This window comes from Ambystoma mexicanum, chromosome 8 (genome assembly GCF_040938575.1).
Source record: "Ambystoma mexicanum isolate Mex_15411 chromosome 8, UKY_AmexF1_1, whole genome shotgun sequence".
In the NCBI taxonomy this organism is placed as follows: domain Eukaryota; kingdom Metazoa; phylum Chordata; class Amphibia; order Caudata; family Ambystomatidae; genus Ambystoma; species Ambystoma mexicanum.
Genome location: NC_090929.1, coordinates 1299732332 through 1299746527, shown reverse-complemented (window position 1 = coordinate 1299746527; position 14196 = coordinate 1299732332). Strand labels below are relative to the sequence as shown.

The 14196-nt window shown below is 41.0% G+C and overlaps 1 protein-coding gene across 2 annotated transcripts in view; it reads left to right on the top strand.

Annotated features, from left to right (window-relative positions):
* The window catches only part of INPP5A (inositol polyphosphate-5-phosphatase A), a 3154590-nt gene that overhangs the window by 2611500 nt on the left and 528894 nt on the right, over positions 1-14196 (top strand). For both annotated transcript variants that reach the window (XM_069611412.1, XM_069611413.1), the window contains exon 10: positions 13100-13195. In XM_069611412.1, the coding sequence (XP_069467513.1) occupies positions 13100-13195 (96 nt within the window). The remainder of the gene's footprint in view (positions 1-13099; positions 13196-14196) is intronic.

Here is a 14196-nt window from a genome sequence, read left to right as displayed (position 1 = left end):
CTTTTAAGGACCAGAAATCATGAATTTCTTGAATTGCGACAACTCTGGGGGTGGCGACGATGACTTTTTGACAGTGACAGTAACTCTGGCTTGTCTTTTCCAGCCCCGCTTTGGCCCATTCACTCGGGAAAGCTGCTTAAGCGCACTTAAGCGCATTAGCATGTGGGTGCCGGGGGACCATATTGACCCTCATTTGGAAAGTTTAAATGAGTGAAAGATGGAGCGATTTGTTAGGGCTTTAGAAACCAGCTTTACAGAGCGCCAGGCTTTCCGCTTTGGCGTGTTCGGGTGCTTGTTCTAAGCTGATGTGCTGTTTAAAAGCAAGCAGACTGATTTGTGACACATGGGTCCAAAGGGTTATTTTTTGGTGTTTGACCCGATTAACTAGTCTGTGCTTTGAATTTCAATGCCCGGCTGGTTTCCGAGGGAGCCCGGTTGGAGGAAATAGCTCGGCGGTGAAATACACCGCGTGGCAAACTCCACGCAGATGGCAAAATGGCTGCCGTTTGTCAACTCGCAAAATGGGATCGAAGGGGAGTTGTGACCCGTGTGTGGAGAAGTGATTGTGTTTACACGGAAAATACGACATTCCCTGGGGCGGGACTCCATGGCCAAAGGATTGATCAATGAGAGTGCAGTAAAAATTCAGTATACACATCAGGAGTTTAAGAAAAAGGGTGAAAAAGTCATGTGTATGTTTTTTGGTGAGAACATTAAATTTGCTTCTGAAATGAGTAAATTAACTGACAGCTTCCTGACAGCTTGAAACCGGGCCATTGTTCTGTCTCCATACATTTTGGAAAGTGACATCTTTAATAATTATAATTATTTGGTTTTTATTGCGATATGATTCAGCATGCAAACCTTTCCCAAATGCAACAGTGAAGTTAAGAAGTAAACAACCCCCCCCCCCCTGGAATAAGTATGACATTTTAATGCGTATAAAACAATCATAATCAAACTCATCCCAAAATCAAAGCTCTGTTCCTTTCTACATGATTACATTATGATTTTTTAAAAAGGCATTGTTAATTTCTCTCGTATAATATTATTAAAGTTTAAACTCCCTATATCAAATGATTTCAAGAAGAAGACTGCCAATGGCATGATTAAAGATTGAAAAAGCCCCCATCAGCAATAAAATATGAATCATGTGCAACGCGTGCGAAAATGTAAACCTGGTTTCAGTTACAGCGTTGCAGTACAACTTTAAAGCCTCAAAGTTTCTAACTGTGAGAGGAAATGGCATAAACAACAATATTTACCTAGTTTAAGTCGTGGTCCCATAACCGCTAATTTTGGAGGCAAATTAAAGCAAAACCTCAAATAGGCATATTTATATTTGGGGCATGGAAATGTACGTGAAATAAAAGGGAGGAATATTCACCTGTGCTGGAAATTCGTAATATTTTGTCAAAAATGCGTACTTGTTTTGAAAAATATGGATATCAACCCGGTTTTGCTCCCACAATTTCTTCTTGAGTGAGACATTATAATCAAAGAAGTGATCAGGGCGAATTCCCGGATAGATCAACTAAACTATGGATCTCGGACCCACACTCATTTCATTGCAAAAATATAGTCTTCTTTATTGAATCAATTAATCGTTTAAAAAATATCTATTCGAAACATCACATATTAGATATCACCTCTTATACATTGATCAACCATACATATACATATGAAAACCACCCACAATTTGAAGATTTTTTAATATGTTTCCACACAATTTTGTAGACACAGGAATGACCCTCACTCATCACAATTACACTTCTTAATATGTCACCCCCTTCTCATCAGGGATAATCCTAATAGATGGCTGCCTTACAATTTCACCAATTATACAATGTATGCAGATGACACTGTCTAAAAAAACATGTCGACACATAGTGTTTCGGCCTCATGAGCACATAATCAACACACTCATTTTCTCAGCCTTCATCAGGACAATTATGTTTGTAAATCTCCCATCCTTGTGATTCTATGTTCTGTTATCTCTACAATGCAAACATAAACGTAAGCTAAAAATTATCTACCCGGATACTTTTCACGTATCAAATATAACACCTTTCACATATCTTCCATAACATATTATTCACACACAATGCTGGCAAAAAAGTTTTATGTCACAACACTTCTCAAGGAGCCCTGCTTCATTTGCGTCCAACTCGTGCTCCCAGTGCACACTTTTCCTATAAAAGAAATTGAAACGCCCTTCTTCAATACTGTTCTTGACCGCACTGCTTATTTAGATTGATTCAAAATCAATGTAATTCTCACCTCTTTTCCTATTTGTTCCGCATCTGAATGTGTCCCCATTGGTTGCATTAAAATAGCACCTCCAATTCCTCTTCTTCTACAAATCAGAAAAGATGTGTGTTATTTAATGTCGGTCCAGAGTGACACTTTTTCCAACTTTCTAGCAAGACTCTGTGTAGTCCTCTTTACAATGATTCACATAGGTTGCACATTTCCCGATTTTACATGCACGGCAGATGCCATCCCTCACTCTAATAGTGTCCCACCTGTTATAGGGCTTGTCGCACAGTGAGGTGCAGCCCCTTATTAGGGTGTGGAACCCTCCACCCCTAAAGGGTAGTCATTCCCTAAATACAGTGTTTAAACTCAGTGACAAAGATTGTCTTCCCCAGCTCAACTCTTGGAAAAATCCTTTCTGCTGCATGGCTTCACTAGGCGGCCACCATATTACACAGCAATTACCGCCATAAATAGATGGACTGTGATTTATAGTTATTTTTTGTGGTGGCCATCTTGGGTGGACTGTGTCGTGCTGACACACATATGTGTGCAATCGAGTTACCCATGGTGCCTCGTTCTAGTCTATTTCAAAGGCAGCGATGGGCCACAAACCAAGCCTACACAAACAACGTGTTGGGATGCCATACTTGTTTTCATTCCACTGCCGTTTGTACTACTCCATATAATTTTCATAAAGTTATGAATACACACAGATGACTCATACCCCTCACTATGATTTCTTTGTACACATATTGGTCGGATCCAGTGACCCATAACACATCACTTTTATGTGTTTCCACGGCGGTCGTTTTTAAAGGGATACTCTCTACATATAAAGACAGGTTTAATATTTTTAATTATTATACTAATGGCCGTGGTTGATCAAATTCACGGGGTTGTGGGTACACACAAACAGACCATATCACCTTACTGTGATTTATTCTGGTGGCCACAGTTGTCGAGAGGGACAATTTTAATATTCGATGATGTTGAGGTCCCCCCTGAAAATACCACTGGTTGATGTTCAAAAGACCTAGAAGATCAAGCTATCTCCATGCAATAGACAGGTTTCAACCTTTATTTACTGTTTGTAAGTGATAAATCCATTGCTGTTCCAGTTTCATCTGTTACTTATCCACATCACCTACTCTTGGGTATGGGACCATTTTCTGTAGTCCAAACCATTTCAAGCCCCTGTCATTTTTTCCCTTCTTCTAATAATGGTCCACTAATGGTTTATCTTCTACAGAATTTCGTATACACAATCTGTGCTCAGAGATTTATTCTTTCATGGGCCGTATCTTTTGACCTACATATAACAATTTACTTGGGCATTCAATAATTTACACAACAAATGTATTCTTACAATTTGTGTGGGAAAATAAATGCCATTTGATGTCTCCATATTTCCACATTTCTAATGTCCTTGAATGGGAGGAAGTCCCCACCTTGCCCCAAGAGAAGGATCTGCCTTCGTCTGTTTGTATGTCTGGACCAATTTTTCTTTCAAATTATGGTTTCTCTTGAACATGAATAAGGGTTTGTTTGCTGAAATACCCTCATTTTTCACAAACAAGGTGCCAGTTTTGATTGATTATCCGTTTTATCACTTACCCGAATTAATGTGGTGACACAGACTAGCCTTTCCATTTCACTATTTTCTTTTGCTAGTGTGTCTCACTATTATTCCTGGAAAGCCCCTTTTTAGGAACCTATTCTTAAGGCCCTCAGCATACATCACAACGTTTGACTTATCAGCACAGTTACTTCTTATATGCAACAATTGACCATATCGTAGGTTAGTTTTTAATCCCACCGGATGGAAACTGGAAAAATGTAACAAACTGTTATAATCTGTGATTTTTTGGTACAGTTCAGTTTTCAACGGGTTACCCTCTCTGTTTATACATAAGTCCAGGAAATTAATGGATTGTCTGTCCCAGGTCCAGACTAAACTTAACCATTCCCTGTGTAAACGTAGCTAGATTTCTGTATGTTTTTGTGTGCTTTGAGGCCTCTGGGCGATTCAGCGTCATATAAAAATTAAATCAAATCAAATCAGGCTATTGTGAAATTAATAATTGTTGTGCCACACCCATTTAACCAGCCAGGGAATGATTCCAGTAATAATTTCCCATGAATACCATAAAGATGTCATCTATATAGCATTGCCATATAGAAATATACTGTTTGAATATATTGGTCTCTGAGTGTATATATGACATTGTTCATGTTATGCCATGTACAGATTGGCCACATCTGGAGCTAAAGTGGCCCCCATACTTACTCCTTCGATTTGTTATACACCTGTTCAAAGATTTCAGATATTGCCAACCTCGTACATTCTGGAATACATTTCGAGAATACACCATGAGGCTGTGTCCATTGTTCTACGACCTACCCAGTACTTGTTACCACTTCTCTTGAGGTATCGAAGTGTACAATGCCTCTAAATCCAACGATACCAAGGGAACATGCTCAACACGTTCCACATTGTTGAACATTTCAATCATACTAGTTGTGTCCCTCACGTATGATAGCATTTTCCTAACAAAGGGTTTTAAAAACAGGTAACCATATATTGGCAGGGGATCCAAAAGAGAATTAATGGCCGACACAATCCGTCTCACTGAGGGGTTGGTGGAATTTGTATGCACCTTTGGGAAGATATAGAAAGCCGGTATTTTAGGATGTACTTTATTAAAAAATGTTGCCTCTTCACTACAGATCCACCGTTCTGTTCGACATGATCTGTGAGACTGCAGATATCTACCTGTAGTCTCTTGGTGGGATTAGCTGACAATTCTTTTATAGGTCAACTGATCTGATAAATGTTGTAGACACAACTCCTACTCAATAGTGTTCATTAGTACAATCCCCCACTTTGTCTTCAGTGAGACTATATTACAACAGCTACCCCTTTTATCTTTTGTAAATCCAATATCACTTTTCACATATTATCATAAAATGACACATTGAAGGAGAAGTATGTTGACATATACAGAATTATCACTGGCCCCCACGATTTTGCAATGCATTGATGGCTTTTTCCATTTAGCTAAAGTCCTCCCTGAAATAAGACCAAGTTCTGCCGTGAATGGGGCTAAATGAAAGGACAAAGAAAATATGTATACAGAACCCCATATGATTCCCTCCAAGGCTGTCAACCAGCACTGATCTTTAAACACTTACACCCGTAAACCATGAATGATGCATGGAACCACTTTGCCTTACAAAAATATATTGTTGAAATTAAGGAAAAATGACCAAATGTTATATTTAATTTTCACATTTGAGAATGTAAGGGAAGGATCTTTACTCTAAGTCTCAACTTAATTGCTTTGTTGCAAGGTTTATTGTACACCAGAAAACCTAAGCACAATAAATAGGAGACAACTTCCAAACAAATGCCATCAATCTGTCAATCTTAGTTCTTATACCTCTTATCGCTCTTAAAGTTAACAATCTTAGTTTTAGAAGTAGTCATAACCGGATTCCTCTCTTTAGAAAATGCTTCTATTGTTGACAAACTATGTTGGAGGCCTATAGGCCTATCTACCTATATAAATAACCTATCATATCATAGGCGTCATATCCAATTCTATAATATCATCTGCATAGACGAGCCAATGAACATGCAGGTGACCCAATTCTAATGAAAAGGCATTACAGGCTTCCAGAACCTCCTTGATGTCTGAAATGTATAAATTAAAAAGGAAAGGGCCAAGGCACACCCTTGACTGAGTCCTGAATAGGTCCAGATTTCCTTAGACAGAGTTCCACTGGCATCAAGTCTAACCTGTAAGCGTGTGTTCCTATGGGACATAATTAACATCTTCAATAAACAATGAAGTATGCCCCACCTATTCAGTTTTTCCCAAAGTCTAGCCCTGTTAACCCAGTCAAAAGCCATGGTTAAATCTAGGCACACTGCATAGAGTAGAGGTGCCTCAATGGACATAGCCAGTGCATGAAAAAAGTTATAGATCATTCTATCAAAAACAGTTATCAAACGTTTTCTGATTACTTTCTGAAAGACCAAGATTCTGCCCATGTATACTGTCCACTCCATAAGGTCATTAATTAGAAGGGTGGCATACATTACTGCTTACGCTAAGGAGTGCAATAGGTCAACAATTATATGAGCACTCCATTCCATCTTTTGTATAAAATGGGACAGTATGAGCATTCATTATTTAATATTTTATAGCGTGCTTAATATCGGAGATCAGTCTCTAAGAAACAGACAAACACGTTGACCCTGAGCTACCCTCCCGGGACGTTAGATCAAGAATTTGGAGGCTAGCCCATTTTGATAATTAAATCCAATAAAATAAATAAAATATCAGACCAGATGGGTGGATTACCCTTTAGCCTTGAGCATAAGAATAGCCAAGGCAGCCTGACCCAGTGCATGTGATTTTTTAAATTAAGAATTAGCTTTGCAATGTCTTTCCTGGTGAATGTTCTCTTCCAATTCTCAGGGGCCTTTTGTAGAGGTGCAAAAATATGTTGAAAATGTGCTACCCACATACTCCCTAGTAACGGATTAGCCTGCATTAATCTTTGTGACTGACACTCATTGTTTAACAACTTCCAAAAGAACGTGTTTTTCCTAATAATTACTTACAACATTCCTTGGCTTTCATAAAGAATTTATGTAGATTCATAACTCCCTCCCCAGTTTTTGTATCTTTGTTAGACCTTTCTATCAATTGAACCGACTGATCCATCTTTAGGATCTTGTGAAGGACATGGAGCAAAGGTCCTTCCTCATATGACTCTTTTGTAACTGAATGGTCTTATTAAACATATGTATATGTTCCCATTAACAAAAATATAGTGTTCCAAAAAATGTTGACATGCGTCTCTTGACCATAATTTATTGGTAGATGCAACATTTTAGGGCTAATGAAGTTGAATTATTCTAAGTAACAATAATAGTCCAAGCTTTCATTTGCACACAAGTTCCAGTGATTTGCAATCGTCCGGTTCCATTTCATCCTCCACCACTGAGAGTTACTCGCCACGGTACTTAACAAAGGCACATGGGACAAACAGTTACCTCTACTCATGAAATTCATTATTAAACCAGAATGATCCCGAAGTATTTGGTTGCACTAAAAGACTGAGCCACGAATCAAACAGTTTTGTCAAAATAAAAACATAGTCTGAAGTGGAGGAAACAGGATCCCTAAAAACGCTGGTTGGCTCAGGATATCGCCTATTATATTACAATTTATTTAAACAAAATGCCACTCTTTTTGATGTTGAAAGTGTTTCATTCCTCGTTGGTTTAACTTATTACTTCTAAAATGGGAAAACTCCCAAAGAAATAGAGTCAATGATCATATTGAGCTTGAGATAGTGTGCTCTGCAAAGTATTCAAAAAGCCTGCACCCCCGATTATGTTTATCTGAGGATACTGAACCACAGAGAATCTCTGTAATAAGAGACACGCCATCCTTCAGATAAGCCAGCTGCATTGGCCCCACCCGTCTTTATGATAGATTATCCCCTGAGAGTTCTGACAATATAAGTTTTATAACAATAAGTTTGTGTTAATAATTGCTCTACCAGAGCTCCCTGGTTCCTCATTTGTAAGGTTTTGTTGTCAGATAGTCTTCGATTAAAGTGTAAGACCAAGTTCAGATCCCCAGAGACAAAGAAATTAGCATAATGTCTAGTGTAGATGATGCATTTTCCTCACAGTGAGTACATGCATTGAAGATATTTGATAGACTCACCTCTTTTATCATTTGTATTTACTCCTCATCTCAACAGTGAAGGGGTGGTGCTTTACATATCCAAATTATGTTTCTCCCGCACCAAGCGTCCCAGAGGTCATGCTTCTCTTTCTAAACTGAGACACGATTGCAAGAAAAAAGCGTTGAGTGAGGCATACCTGATCTAAATTGTAACATACCCTGTGCTCCCCTCTAAATCCTCGCCTATAGACTACACATGTTTAATTGGAGCCATTAAGAATGCCACTGCCCCCAATTTCTCAATAAAATAAATAGTGATTATAAAACTATTCTGCCACATTTCCTTCCGCAAGTTAATACTTGGAGACTGCAACATTAGACAATTTCATAGTTTTACTTCCAAGATTATACTCCTTTCAAGTATTTTGGATGAAACAGCCATATAATTAATGTTGCTTAAACAAGAGAACAGTAAAGGATATGTAAGCCAATGTTAGCAATTGTCACTTATCCCAGTCAAATTAGCACTACAAATCACTATGAAAGTTGAGGATGGTTCAAGGGTTTACATTTTAGCTATTGTGGCTCCAGAGCTATTGCACCCTCTCTAGTCTCCCTCAGGATATCCTCCCCAACCAAGGTGTCAATACAGGCAAGTTAGTACTAGCAAATAGTAACCCCTACTGTCTAATTGCTATCTTTGGCTACATATGGCTCCCTAAAACTGTGACTTTTAAACTCTTTCAGGGACTTCCTAGCTGTTCCAAGTCTTTCCAGATGTTACGTTTCTACAGGGAATTAGGAAGTGTCTTGTAAGTTTCGGTGGTATCTTCCATGGCCACTTTCTCCCGCTCTCGCTAAACTCAGTCTCTACTCATCTCACTTCTTTCTAGCTCTTTTCTGTCCCTCTGATCTCTTTATAACACTTTAGTCCTCACCTATATACACTAATGTTACCTCTCCTCCCACTCCTCTCTTATCCTCCTTCCTTCTATCACTACTACCTATCTCCCCTGTCACCAATAATCACCTACCCCCATCACTACTATTCTCCTCCTCCCACCACTACTAATCTCCTCCCCCAACACTACTAACACTATCTTCCTCCCACCACTACCACCACTCTTTTCCTCCCACCATTTCTACTACTTTCCTCCTCCCACCACTACTTCTACTCTCCTCGCTTCCAGCTAGCCAAACACTCTTCTTCCACTCTATAACAACCACTTCACATTCACTTCTTACACTAATTTTCTCCACTCATTCACCACACAAACATGCACACTCATGCCACAGAACCACTTTCCCTCCTAAACCGATACCTCACCTGCTGCACAAATCCACTCCACAATCAGCCCCTCCACTTTTGTTCCACCTCCACCACTGCTAGCTCTAGGATAACCCATGCTTCCTGTTTCCAGGCTTTCACTTAAATCCCCCTCCTTCTCACAGGATTGGGTAATTCTCCCTGGCGAATCTGGCTCTGTCTTTCCCACCAGATGAATGTGTGGGCAATTCTAATTAGTCAAAAGTGAGACAAGCCCCGCCCACTTTCACGCGTGTGTGCGCCACTTACTGAGGCTGCTGGCCTAAGAAGGCCCATGTCTGTGTTTGTGTTTTAGGGACCAGTTCCTTGGTGACTCACAGTAAGTCCTAAGGGGAAGGGTGTGTCTGTCTCTAGTTTAAATCCTGGTGATCCAGGTGCTCGAGAGCTCCACAAGGTCTGCATTGGCACTGCTGTAGAAGGAATCTGCCTCTCCCTCTCTCTCTCTCTCTCTCTCTCTCTCTCTCTCTCTCTCTCTCTCTCTCCCTCTCTCCCTCTCTCCCTCTCTGTCCCTCTCTCTCTCTCTGTCCGTCTCTCTCTCTCTCTGTCTCTCTCTCTCTCTGTCTCTGTCTCTCTCTCTCTCTCTCTCTCTCTCCCCCTCTCATTCTCTCTCTCACTCTTTCTCTCTTCATTGTAGCTGCTTGTTGCATGTCTGCCAAGTAAGAGGTTTGCCTCTGGAGTCTCACTCTATTGTGGCTCATTTTCACTTTGCTATCTGTTCCTCGTTCTGCATGCTGGTTCTGCAGAAGACAGAGGACACTTGCAATCATTTTGTTGAGACATTGTGTGAGGTTCCCAGTGTGACGCAGAAGCTTAGTATGCCTCACTTGAGCACCGGCGTCCGGCACAAACTGCATTCCCTGGCATTCTCTTACATAGATTACACACAACAATGTGACATCAGGTGCTACACGAAGTGCAGCTTTGGTCACTTGTGTCTTCTGATATAAGCAGCAGAAGAATTTCCACTTTGCAACATCTCCATGAGTAGCACTTTGATTTTTTCTTGTTCGCCCTCTACTGCTTTGCTGTGTACCAAAAACAGACCCTGTACCCAGACTCCTTCCTTGTCCCATACCTGGCTTGTGGTATTTGCATCTCTTTGCTTGCTTCCCTTGCTTTTTGGACCTCTATCTCGACTGCCTATTGGATTCTGCCTTTGTATTTGTGACCCCTGGCCTATCCGTGGAATGACTACGGGATTCTGCCGTGGGATTCTACTATAATAAAAGTTAACTGTGTTTTCATTTGTAGTGTGTAGTGTGTATTGTAGAACAACACTGAAAGACTTCTGGATTCCATGTCCCCTTAGTTGCACACTCATACCAGCTGGATCAGGACCCCCACCATTTTTGTTTTCCCTTTCCTTTTCCTAGCCATGTCCTCGTGCCACCAGGGTCAGACACCCACTCATTCTTTTCCCTTTTATTCTCCCTCCAAATGTCTCTTCCCACTACTTATTGTATCCTGCTACATAAGGTATGGACCACGTACATTGTGACATCATTTGTTCACTGTTCTCCGTACAACCACCGTCTAAGCTATTGCCTCTTGTTTGCAGCCTTGGAGAGAGCCTGGCGGTATTCTCACTGATCTTTCAGCTTATCCCTCTTTACTCTAAGGTTATACCTACAACATGTGCAGTGCTCTCGGAAGGAAGGCCTATCGTTTCCAAGACACTTTTCTAGCCTCTAGTGCTGCATTGAGTTACATGGAAGGAGCAATTTGTGGTCTGCACAGAAGCATTATTGCACAGGCTGAGGGGGCAGAAATTGGAGCCCTATTCTTTGACATTGTCCCTGACAGGTTTAAGACCAGTTCTGTGGTTCTCTCTTAACATCTCACCTTTATTACAACATATACTTTAAACAAGCAAGATGTGAAAGATGGTAAAGGCTACAACCATAAGGCTAACTGCAATATAAACTTCACGGGTGCTTTGCACCATGCTGGGTATTTTGAAGACTTTGCTTTAGTTGCACTAAGCTGTTCTTAATGGTGCAGATGCTCCAAAGCGAATCTCTGAAATACAACTTGTAAATATCACTTGCAGTGTAATAAAAACAATGATCAGCCTACTGGGACTCCGGTAACTGCACTTCGCTGGCATCTTCACGAGGCAAAGGATAGACACTGTTAACTTAGAAAGCATGAGGGAGAGAAATTGAAGACTACATTGCGGGGAAGGAAAATGCTCTAAATAAGGGATCGATTAAGACTGCCAAGAAAAATTAGCATGAGCGTGACCGGGGACACCGGTCAGACTCCTGCAATAGAAACATTTGAGCAATCATTACAAATATATTTGGTGCTATTTAACAAATGGTTTTGGGAAGTGCAACTCTACTACTGCAGGATCTAACTAGTAATGTTTAAAATAGTGTAGGTTAGATGTGCAGTTTGTTCGAAGACGATGGGAGTCAGAAGTATGCTGGTCCCGAAATAAGGTGCCAGTAACAACGTTTACTGGCACATTTTCCGGACCGGTCTACTCCTAGTCTGTCGGTAGGGGCATTGAATCACCAGCAGACCTGACCTGCTGGTAGTTAAGGCACCTACTGGCAGACAATTTACTGAAGCACCAGTGCTTCAGTGGTTCCCATCCCACGGAGTCCTATTGGACTCCGTGGGAATGGGAACTTACCGTTCCTCCGCTGCCTGTAATATCCCGGGAATACCGGGATATCCGGTGGTGGAAACGGTAAACCGAGGTTGCCGGTAGGCTGCTGGTACTACTGGCGGCTTACCGGCAACCTCCTAATGACCACCAATGACTACCAAAAATTTGTGTGGAATAATATTGATTTATTAATATTGGCTTTATAGAGTAAAATCATGTGAGGCAAGTAAAATGCCACAGAATAACATTTTTATGAAGAAAGTTAAAGGCTGGGCTACTATGGGTGTAAATAACCACTGGGTGGTGGGGCCTGTGGGGGGTTGGGGAGAGTGTCCGCAGGCACTAGGGAGTTTCCACATAGGTGGAGTGTAGCTGGATGTGAAGTAATAAGTGTCCTTTTTTGGAAGTGTATATTTTTCACTTAATTTCTGGGGTTTCTATTTTGCAGTCACTATTTTAACATTACCATTGTTAAGTACTGTCTGTAGATATTACGTTTGTCAACATTATTAAGTGGGCAATTCTGCAACCTACAATTTAAAGGTCGTTTGAGTCCTAAGAATGAGAGCTCCACCTCGCCTGCTGTCATTTGATTTACCAGCATCATGCGAGCACAAATGTATTCTGTAATTTCATTTATTGCTCAAAAACATGTTAAGCATAAGTGTTTTCAATTGTATTTGTATGGGCCTCATTACGTGTAAGGTTGTGCAGTACGGATGGTGATAAAGTGCAGTAATTCACTTCTGTCACTTTATCACGGATTACTCCAGTGCTGAACTATGAGGTTTGGAGGTAAAGTGGAGTGTAGCTGGTGGTAGATCTTCCACTTCACCCCCCAAAAATCATCAGAATTACTGCAGCGAAATTATAACTTGCAGTCATTCTGTAAAATCGCCCTGTAGTCATATGGACCCCAAAAACGGGGAATTACTCTACTGCAACACTTCTCGTAATGTTCCCTATTGCCAAATTGTTGGAACGCGGTTTTTAAAGGTGGATTTGTTCACTGTGGTGTTGGTATTGAGTGGTCATGTAACTTCCTCAGGAAAACCCATTTTTGAAATCCTGGGAATTTTAACAGAAAGGCTGTTGGATTCACAAATAATGTGGAGCAAAAAAAGGTGTCTTTTCATGAATATTTTTCCTTGGCTTGTATTTGCCTAAGTTTTTCCTTTCTTATCCTAGACCCTCTGTGCGAAGACGACAATGCAGGCCATCCGGGCATCTGACACCAACGCTATTGACAAATTAATATTCCATGAAACAGAAAACGACCGAAAGGTATGTTGAATAATCTCCTGAGTTATCTACGATTGCTCCCTTTGATAGGTAGGTACTAAGGAGGAATCCATGTCTAGTCTCTTTACAGTGTCATCATTCATCAGGTAAAATATATGAGCACATTGTAGCTTGTTATTCATCTCTACAAGGCTGCACATGTAAACATGCCATGTTGTTGTGTTTCTGTGACTATAGTCCTTTGAAAAAGCCATTATTAAATTTCCCTCCATTCCTCATTACATTATTAGTTTCACTATTGCATGGTAGAAGGTTCTAGACTGACAATTGTGTAATGACCATTAATCACAACAGTGTGTACAGTTAAGTAGGATGCTTCCCCATTCCAGCATGCATCTCACTGGTGCTAAGTTTGGAAGAGGAAGACGTTGATGGATGGGTAGTGACTAAATCTAAATCCTGTTTTTAGCAAAAGCAGGGAGGAGATTTGCTCTAGTGGATAGATTCCTAAAATTGTTACCTGGAGACCTTGATGGTGTTCTGGTGGTCAGGAGCAGAGGAGGTGACCAAGAGACCAGCGAGTAGGGTGTATCAGGTGGAGAAGGATTGCAAGGAGACTGTTGGAGTGGTGTGAGGGAGTGAAGGAATCAGAATCTTGTTTGTACCGGTCAGTGATTGGTGACCTCATAGGGGTAGTCAACGCAGGATGAGGAGGCTTTGGGACCCATGAGTGTCAGGAGTGGAATGTGGTAATGCAGTGTGGGGACTTGAAAATCTACACTCCCCTGAATGCAGCAGATCATGAGGGTAGACAATGCATTGTGAAAAATCAAGAGTATGCACCCCTTCTTCCCAGGGGCCAACCACCCCTTTTGAGGCTAGGGAGGTAAGCCTGCTCTGCAAGACCCTCTCTAGGGGTCTGGGCAAGTGGGCCCTCACTGGAAGTGACTCCCCCTTAGGAGACAGGGACTCTCATTCCCAAAGGAACTCCCACACCTCATCTGCATGTACAGGCCTGCCTACAATAATGAGTAATATACCCT